Below are 10,124 nucleotides of genomic sequence, written 5' to 3' on the forward strand. Positions count from 1 at the left end.
TGAGATTACTGCAGTTTACTTTTTTGCTCTTCCCAAGAATTCACTGACTGTATTAGGGTCACACACAGCAGGTGGTGAACATTGGAACACATACAAATATGGTGTGTGTGTGTGGCTGTGTTTTATATGTACTATGATTTGAAGCATTCTGTAAGTTTGTCTTTGTCAAACCGAAACAGACAGGATGACTCACACTCTCTCTCTCTCTCTCTCTCTCCTCCACTGCCTCTCTCCCTCTATCTGTGTGTCTCTCTCTCTCTGTGTCTCTCTCTCTCTCTCTCTCTGTCTCTCTCTTTCTCTCTCAGTGCCTGGAGAAGTTTCCCGTCATTCAGCACTTTAAGTTCGGTAGCCTGCTCTCCATTCAACCTGTGAAGTCTTGAGGAGACGCGGCAGGGGGAGACCGAGAGCGGCTCCTCACCCCCCAAACCCCGGTGACCCCCCCCCACCCCCCGGCACACCAACATTAGTGCATGTGTCTCTGATAGAAGGTCCCAATCATCGTCTCCTGACTGCAAAGCAAACGTTACCACTGCTCCTCTCTGTCACTTCATTTGTCTCCTGAAACTCTGTTCTCTTTCTCTGGGTTTGTGTCTTTGTTTTACCCTGCAGTTGGAATATGTATCGTGTGGACGCATTTGTGGAGCCTTTGAAAGCTGCAGGTTTGACAGTAACCCACAGTACAATAAGATGTTTGCTTGTAGCGAGTGTGACTATTTATTCTCTTAAAATGCAGATGTGCCACAGTCAGCAGTTACGTCTCTGTCTTTCACTGTTTTTCTGCATAAGACAGATGGAGGCCCCACCATTTTTAGTTTCACATCAGACGCTTCACACGGGCAGACGCATTAGTAGTTATTGAGTGTGCTAACCTTTTATAGATGGAGATTTTGTGTCTGTGTGTGTGTGTGAGAGAGAGAGAGTGAGTGACTGAAGCTCTAGTTTAGGTGAACTATTGTTCAACATCTGTTTGAGGTCTCCTGTAGCTTTGGGTTTTACCGTATGTTTTGTTTTGTCTTTGTGACGCCATCAAGATTTTGTCAATTATTTTTCATCTTGATTACTCTACTGTTTTTCTTTTTGTGAGGTGAAATCAGAATACTGAACACGAAGAGAGAGAGGTGTAGGGAAAATAAGAGGAATTAATCAAGGCACTGTTGCTAACTGCATGTAGCAACTGGAGCTCAGCCGTTTTCCCTTTGTTACAGAAAACCATTACAGCTCAGTAAAACAGTGGTTATCGGATTTCTCTGTGTAAATAAAAGTTTTTAAATGATGCTGATAATTGTTGCCCCTATGTGAAAATAAGTCTGATTTTACAACAGGGGCTGAAATCACCTTTTCGTTCAGTTCAGACATTTGGCGTTGAAAACCCTTCAGGTCCGGGAGAAAAGTTTTAGAGAGACACAGGTCAGCATTTTTACAGGCCTGCAGTGTCCTGTGGATTTGAGAGTGTGTCATCATCAGCGGTTCAAGCTTGGTATATCTTTCAAACTGGAAACCAGAAAAAAAGACAGATGAAGATGGGTGAAAATGTTGACATGTATGTATGTATGACAAATGCTCAAGTATTTAACAGCTTTGGGCTGCTGGCTAAGAGCAGCGAGAGAAAGGCTTTTCCTCAAGAAGACCTTTCTTTGTATGCAAATTTCTTTCAGGTTTCCCAAAACATCAAAGGGATACTGTATCAGTGTGGGAAATGTATTTTTTTTAGATTGGATAATGGAGTTTTCAGGATGAAATTCAGTTGATGCAGAACCTAGGCAGTACCATTTGTTCCTGTGAAGTATGGCGGTCGAGATCTCTCCCATTGGCAGTGCAGGCAGTACTTAAAGGGAAACACCCAACTAGAGTTTGGCCAGAGTTGGAAAGGCCTGGTCTAAGATAACCACCTCCAATTAAGAGCTGAGGACAAGAACCATGAAGGGTACAGGCCTCAAGAACTAGATCTGAGGAACTCTAGGCGAAGAAATCAAAAAGTTTAATTTCCTTAACTGGCGTAGTCCTGGTGATAATGAGGAACCCAAATGAACTGAAACATGTACAGAAACAATAAGTAAGGTGACAAACACAGAGAGAAACGAACATGCACTCATAGACAAATGAAAGCACTCACATGAAAACATAAAAAAGCAAAACATTTTCAGCCTTTGTTTTGCAATGTGTCACTCTGATCAGAGGGGCCAGCCAGGCGCCGTGACTGGCTACAGTTTGGCACGCCTCTTCTCGGGCTAGGATATTAAGAAAAAGGACAAGTCCGTATGCATAAATGTGGGGTGAGATAAATGTAACTGAAGGACAGTGGTGTGTAAAACTTGCTGGTTCAAAAATAAAGATGTCAGTTTAACAGCAACAACATATATAATGCATCTCAAAGGAACGTCAGTTAGCATGGTTAGCTAGCTCATCTGACTAATCGCTTGTATTAGCAAGTCAGTTATAGATTAACTCACCACGGTGTAACTGAAGCTGGTCTGCTTGACTCTCGTCTCTAAACCAGAGTGTAAAACACCGACGACTGTAAATGATTATTTGTGATATGTCTATACTGGTAAGCAGAGGGCTGACCTGTAGTTTGGCCCTAAAAACTCACTTGCCCCAATTTGCGGAATTCCTGTATGGCCAGAGACGGATCACACCAGGTCGCGAGACCGGGTTAAAAATTGGGCGTTTGTGCTTCACCCATTTGTCGTTGCTACCAGCAATTAATTCACACTGCACGAGACCAGCAGTTTATCATTAGTAGCTGGAGACAGGTTACGACAAAGATCAACAAGCAGAGAATTACATCCATGACACCGGCTTCATAATCTCTCTGTAAATGTCTTATGCTACAGAATGTACAGTATACAGTGAAGGTGTAAACCGTTTATGTGAACCGATGTCTAAGATGAGATCTATAATTAGATAAAGGATAGCGGGTACGGTAGTCCACAGTGACCGCATTGAAACTGCGCTGTGGATCAAGCGCGCGCTCACGGTAGACAGAGTGACTGAAGCTCTAGTTTAAGTGAACTATTGTTCAACATCTGTTTGAGGTCTCCTGTAGCTTTGGGTTTTACCGCATGTTTTGTTTTGTCTTTGTGACGCCATCGAGATTTTGTCAATTATTTTTCATCTTGATTACTCCACTGTTTTTCTTTTTGTGAGGTGAAATCAGAATACTGAACACGAAGAGAGAGAGGTGTAGGGAAAATAAGAGGAATTAATCAAGGCACTGTTGCTAACTGCATGTAGCAACTGGAGCTCAGCCGTTTTCCCTTTGTTACAGAAACCCATTACAGCTCAGTAAAACAGTGGTTATCGGATTTCTCTGTGTAAATAAAAGTTTTTAAATGATTCTGATAATTGTTGCCCCTATGTGAAAATAAGTCTGATTTTACAACAGGGGCTGAAATCACCTTTTCGTTCAGTTCAGACATTTGGCGTTGAAAACCCTTCAGGTCCGGGAGAAAAGTTTTAGAGAGACACAGGTCAGCATTTTTACAGGCCTGCAGTGTCCTGTGGATTTGAGAGTGTGTCATCATCAGCGGTTCAAGCTTGATATATCTTTCAAACTGGAAACCAGAAAAAAAGACAGAAGACAGATGAAGATGGGTGAAAATGTTGACATGTATGTATGTATGACAAATGCTCAAGTATTTAACAGCTTTGGGCTGCTGGCTAAGAGCAGCGAGAGAAAGGCTTTTCCTCAAGAAGACCTTTCTTTGTATGCAAATTTCTTTCAGGTTTCCCAAAACATCAAAGGGATACTGTATCAGTGTGGGAAATGCTTTTTTTTTTTTTTAGATTGGATAATGGAGTTTTCAGGATGAAGTGCAGAACCTAGGCAGTACTGAGAGTTAATACCTGACTAAAACTCTGGACCAAAGACTTCAGACTTGACTTGGACCTTCACAGAACGATTTATGAACATCCGGGTCTCGGTGCTATTTAAATGTGACTGTTTAAGCATTAAAGTTTCCGGAAAGTTAATCCTGATCTTCAGACAGTAACTAAATCCCTGTTAATTTTAATAGGAGTTATTCCCGCTGTTTTCGACAGTTTAAATTTGAGGGTTAACTGCAACCCATGCCTTGCTGTGCTGACTTTTAGGAGTCACCATGTTATTTTCTTTAAACACGGAGCTCTCTGGTGTACGTCCAAACGATCTTTCTACTGTGTAACTTTTCTCAGCCTCGCGATTATCCCGTGTGCAGCACTATCTGAGGGGGTATTTTCATGGGTGGCCCGTAGTAAAATTCAAGTGGATAGAGAACTCCTCCACCTCCACCCCCTTTGAATTTCAGTCTGCTGAGTAATTTGGATAAGAACAGCAAACGGTCTAATTTAGCAAATTCATCCCTACCCCTCCTCCTTCAGCTGCGCATGCAAACGCGGCGTATACAGCTGAGATCAACGGTCGCAGATGTGATAAGATCAGTGAAGTGAAAGAGATGTCTCGGGTCCTGGTGCTGCCCCTTTTAAACGTTCCAACGGTTTCAGTGTGGCCAGTCTGTCGGAAAGGGTAGTTCGCATGTAAAAAGCAATAAGGAAGTGTCTATATGTTTATACTCAAAACCGTGTGTGCGTAGGAACAGCTAAGCTATGTGAACAGATTAATTTATACAAATATATAGATATTTAATTATCGATGTTATCGCAGTGTGTATTGGCAATGATTGACCTGGAAGTATAAGCTTCAGAGGCACAGGTTTTCGTGCCGATAAAGGAGGGATTTTGTTAAAAGAAAAAAAGAAAGAAAGAAAGAAAGAAAGAAAAGAAATGCGGACCCGGAGAATAAATTTCGTTGTTGTTCTCGTTTCGGCCACGCGGAGGAGCTCGCCCTACATCACTCGACGCAAACACGTATACAGCATTTATCTTTAAGAAATACCACAGTGTAACGCTTAATTCCATCAAATACATATGAAATTGCTTGCTGCGCGACTTTATGCCATGTTTATCAAGTAAAATAAGCAAACACAGTACTACCTTCATAGAACAATAGCGCAAACGTCATCAAATCCCATTTTCCCCTCAAAGTAAAACTAATAATTACTAAATTATTGGCTGTTGTTATTCTCTAAAATAGACCACCTACTAAACTCTAGTCGTTGTACTAAGCTAACGTGTTCCAACAGCACTAAGAAATGCATTAACGGTATGTGCCATATTCCCGTGCAATCGAATTAGCCTCTGTTCTAAGCTATTTTACATACACAAGACTGATTGAAGAGGGCATCTGTCGACGCCGAGACCAGATAGAATGTGTGTAGCGGTGTTGATGTGCCGGACGTACTGCGGTATCTCAAATTGAGAGCAGTCGAGAGGTTTCAGCTAGAAACGAGGGAGAGGGGAGAGGAGGAGGGGGAGGGAGCGTGGATGGGTAGGATGAGGAGGGAGAGAGAACAGGGGGAGGGGGGAGGGGTTGCAGGGAGCAGCGGATCCGAGGTGCCGCTACATAGGCTTTCTAATACCTTCATTCATTGATTTTGAAGAACACCACCGTGTGGCATACAACAGTGATAACACAGCCTGTAACTTTACAGAGTGTGTGGCAAAAAAAGAGCGCGAAACAGTGCATCACAACATTCAGTAACTCGGTGGATTTATGGAGAGAGACACGTTCTCAGTGATTTGCAATTCTGAACGGTTCTGTCCAAACCGAAATACACTTTTCCTTGCGGTGTTCGTAGGGCTGTCGGACTAACAGGCCCTTGCACTACGGCTGCACACCAGCACATGTACGTCAGTTTGGGCATAGGTCCCCCCGTCACATAGTCATTCAGAGAATAGCACATAGGCCACCAGGTCTGAATAATATCCCATCCTATCCTTAGTGATGGTACAACTATGCCTTAGCTTATCTGATACATACGAACTATTCAAGTCTAAGGATGAACTTGAAGACTGTGGTCGTTTACAAAGTTTTAGTCATCTTTGTTTTAAAGTAAATAATATATAAATAAATAAATGAAAATCCCCGAACGTAAAGATACACACACAGACTCATGCCACTTTGAACATGTATAACACTATTAGAACATGCCAATGACACACGTTCTCCAAAGGTTTCCCCTCTAACTCTGTCATTAACTTAACCACACCCCCAGCATGCTGTGTGGCACACATTGGATGTCTAGTGGGTTGTATGGGAGCATGCTGTTGATTACCTGATCACCTAGTCTAAAAGTATTACATTTCTATTGTTTACGCTGGTTATAAACTGAAGAACAAAGAGGTGTTAACTTCTCTTTCTATCCCTAGTAATGACTCAATAGAAACCCAGATTTCGTTATATACTCCAAGTGTGGCAAGAAATGGCACAGTTAAAGAAATGAAACGAAGCATCAGAGTGATTTTCATTTTTTATTAAGGTTATAAATTTTAAACAAATACTTTCTAAAACAGTTTTACCCGGTGATATACAATTTTTATATGCACAAAAATACAAGAATACCAACAAAATATGGAGAGCGAACGTCTGAAAACGTCTTTAATTCAGTACACATAGTGCTTATAGAATGTGAGGACGTATGGCTAAATCACGAGCTTGCCTTTTTAGAACAAAAGGTCTAATATTGTAGAAAATAAAATTAAACTCACAAAACCAAGCAAATGTTGGCATCATGAATTACTGTGAAGGCTTAATCAGTAACTTTTTGAAGATTAAAGGGGAGGGAAATAGGTATAACGCTCAAAAGACCAAACAGTCAACAAAACTACCTGCGTTGATTAAATTACAGCGTGCATTGTGGGAGTTGTAGTGTTAATTAATGGCCCCAATGTAGAGTGTGATGAGATGACTGGCACATGCGGACTACAAACATACCTATAGGAACTGGTACTGTAAGACAGTGCACTTAACCAATCTGTTAACCATGTGTAACCAATTGTCTCGATTCATAACTAATGACAACAGAACAGAGAAAGAGTTTTAAATATTGCACCTTCATTTGCCCACGATTGCCTCTTTTTCTAATAGAAAATATGTAGTCAGGATATGCCAGTGATCCCGTAGCTTGGTGAGACGTTCCTTAAGCATAAAGTCAAGCTGTAGTCTATTTCCTAGTTTAGAGATAAGTTTCTGTTAAAAATATGATAAAGTATACACAGCTCACTTTTAAAATGTGAACAACAATGGCTGTTTACTGAATCAAAACAACGTGCAACAATAAAATCACTTTAAAGCGCACACTGTCAGGGTTATGCTGATCTGTTCTGCTTCCGACTAAACATTACACAAGTAATGTTATTATACAAGACATCTTTGTGAAATTGCTTATGGGGAAAAAACTTTTCAAAAAGAAACAATCCACGAGCGACACATTCAATGACTTTCCGTATTTGTGGCGATAGCTAGCAGTTTGCGTTGGGTTTAAGGCAACGAAATTTAACTTCGTTAGATTATTTCACAACCATTTAAAATGCACGTAATGTCGACATTTTCTGTTTAAAGGATACATCACATGTGGTAGGCTACAACCATTCTCCGCCTCCCCATTTTAAACCAAACTAAAACAACCCAAAAACTTAAGTGTTTAAATAACATTTTGTTTATGCAAAAATAAAGTCAATTTCTCAATCTTAGACTTTTTACAGTTCCATAAAGTATTGGATTCTAATTCACCACAGAATCAAAAAGCTACAATAGCTCTTGTCCATGCTCCTAGACTCGCTAGGGCTTGTTTGCTACAAAACTGTCCGTTTAAGGCTTGCTCAAAGTCCGCCTGTTTGCTAACCAGCCCCGAAAACCCCGATCCGAAGATCGAGATCAGATTGGAAATGTTCGACGTGTCCAACTGTTCTGTGTTCGCGTAGGAACAGTCCTCGAATTTCGCTCTTTTACACGGTGTAAAATCCGGTACCTCCTCGACTTCGGACACGTAGTAACCAAAGTCAACCTTTCGTTTCTTGGCCGGGTTCTGTGCGCCCTGGCAGCACTGTTGGAGCGAGGCGCAGCAGTCTTGATGCAAGTACCCATTCTCCACTGTGGTAACTACATGCGTATCCAAATCAAGCACTGTCGTTTTATTGCAGTGCATGTTGTTTACCGGGGAAAAGTCGCAGTTCGTGACGGGGTAAGCTTCCGCACAGCAACTTCGGTAGAAAGAGGAATCCGTCGACTTGCAGACCTCTTCGCTTTGGAGAGGCAGTGGCGCCGAGCAAGCGTTGGCTGACTGTATGTGAGCTGACTGCACCGCTGCTTGGTGGCTTACTGGCAAGAGCGCGCTGCAGAGGCTAGGCGACTCGCTCCCAACGCCACTGCCGCAACAGTCCCCGGTCTGCTCCTCGCAGTCCTCCACCAAATCAAGCGGGTTCAGCTCCTGAATCTCATTGCAGACGGTCATTACCTCTTCATACTGCTGCATTCTGTAGATTTCCGCGTACTTCTCGTTCATGTAGACTTGCCTCGCGTTCCTCAGGACGTACGAGACCAGAAGGTTTTTGTGCAGTTTGATTCCTCCTCTCTGCGTCCGAGAGTTGTGGATTTTCCGTAAAGAAATCGAAATTAGACTTTGTGCATCCAGTGCACCCTCCATTGTGTTGATCATTGCTGTGGTTTAGTAGTTTTCCCACCTTTCTGATGAAGAAAACAAGCTCTCTTTCACTGAAAATTACGATATTTCTTTCGGGGACGAAGGCTTAAGTCAGGGCTGAGGACAAACATTGAATACTGTCGTTGTGGATTCTACGAGTAAGCGCAAACAATCATTAGCCTGAAACTGGCAGCCTTGGCTTATATACTTCGAAGAGGTTTCCGCCCATAATGACTTTAGCCAATCAGCACCTAAGTATGTGCGTGACTGACATCAAAATCCCACCCATAGTTTTTGATCTTAGCCAATCAAAGAGAGGCGGTTCTTCTGTGCTATTCAAATTCCAAACTGACTTTACCAAACTGGAATGTTCTCATGAGGCGCACTGAGCAGCGAAGCGCCCGGTCTACTGCTCAGCGCACGTGTGAAAAATCCAGACAGTCTTTTTAAATTTAAACTAAACTTCAGACCATGAATTATAATTATACACTGCATTTTAAAATTTAGAAAGATTTTTTGTAAAATAATATAGGAGCATGTCTTCTTTTGTCTGTTTAACCGCTTCCTTCGGCAACAGGGCTTTTTACTGTCTACAGAAAATAAAATCAGATTTGAATTCATTTGTCAGAGGGAGCTTGTTGTGAACTATAAACACTATGCGTTACGTTCGTCAATTCATAAGTGTCGCAAATATTTAAGAGGGGGGGACACAGATATAAAAAAACACTGTTCTAGGTATTATTATTATTATTATTATTATGATTATTATTATTATTATTGTTATTATTATTATTATTATTGCTGTTGTTGTTATTATTGCTGTTATTATCATTATCATAACAAAAATCATAAAAATAGTAGTATTATATAAGGAAATGATGCAATTGGATTGTAATTTATGTCACTGAATGCTATGTCACACCACATACATGTACATAATGAAGTTGTTTTGTTTTGTTTTTATCGGCAACACAACTATATATAATACAAACTCTGATCTCTGATCATTGCAAACTCACAACAAAATGCTACAGTTCTGAGCTGTAGTGTAAAGAACCATCCATTCATCTATCTGTCTGTCTGTCTGTCTATCTATCTATCTATCTATCTATCTATCTATCTATCTATCTATCTATCTATCTATCTCTATCTATCTATCTATCTATCTATCTATCTATCTATCTATCTATCCAGTAATCGTCTGTGACTTAACATTACTTTGTTAAATGGATTTGTGAGTCCAGTGTGAAATACTCTTTGTGCGGAGTGGGGCGATTGTTTTATATTGTAATAATATCCACAGACACAGTCTTACTCCTGACCTGAGGTGACTGATATAACAGAATCAAACTACACTCACTGCTCTTTATGGTGTAGTTATGTCCCATTGCCTCAGTATGAACCTAGAGGAAGTGCAGTCTCTGAGTGGAGAAACAGTACCTTCTCACAGGCTGCACTGCATTGTGCTATCTGTGCAAAAGAACACATCCGTGCTGACTGCACCAGGTGCCATATGACAGTCCTCAGGATTAGAGTCATTACGCTGTAACGACAGCTAACTCGACTTACTGTGGCACCAGATCTGCATGTAATACTATTCAATGC

General features: G+C 41.2%; 2 protein-coding genes across 2 annotated transcripts in view; one reads left to right on the top strand and one right to left on the bottom strand.

Moving 5' to 3' along the window:
• The window catches only part of ptpa (protein phosphatase 2 phosphatase activator), a 9,863-nt gene extending 8,665 nt beyond the window's left edge, over positions 1-1,198 (top strand). The window contains exon 10 of the mRNA XM_030775622.1: positions 306-1,198. Within this exon, the coding sequence (XP_030631482.1) occupies positions 306-380 (75 nt within the window). The 3' untranslated portion in view covers positions 381-1,198. The remainder of the gene's footprint in view (positions 1-305) is intronic.
• Positions 1,199-7,616: 6,418 nt separating this feature from the next.
• ier5l (immediate early response 5-like) lies at positions 7,617-8,656 on the bottom strand. The gene has a single exon (XM_030775656.1). The coding sequence runs from the start codon at positions 8,532-8,534 to the stop codon at positions 7,617-7,619; it is 918 nt and encodes a 305-aa protein (XP_030631516.1). The 5' UTR covers positions 8,535-8,656.
• Between the last annotated feature and the right edge of the window lie 1,468 nt (positions 8,657-10,124).

The sequence above is a fragment of the Chanos chanos genome, chromosome 1 (genome assembly GCF_902362185.1).
Source record: "Chanos chanos chromosome 1, fChaCha1.1, whole genome shotgun sequence".
Taxonomy (NCBI): domain Eukaryota; kingdom Metazoa; phylum Chordata; class Actinopteri; order Gonorynchiformes; family Chanidae; genus Chanos; species Chanos chanos.

Bases quoted from the DNA above. Each gene is read 5' to 3' on its own strand.
- ier5l (XM_030775656.1), bottom strand. From the start codon at position 8,534: ATGATCAACACAATGGAGGGTGCACTGGATGCACAAAGTCTAATTTCG.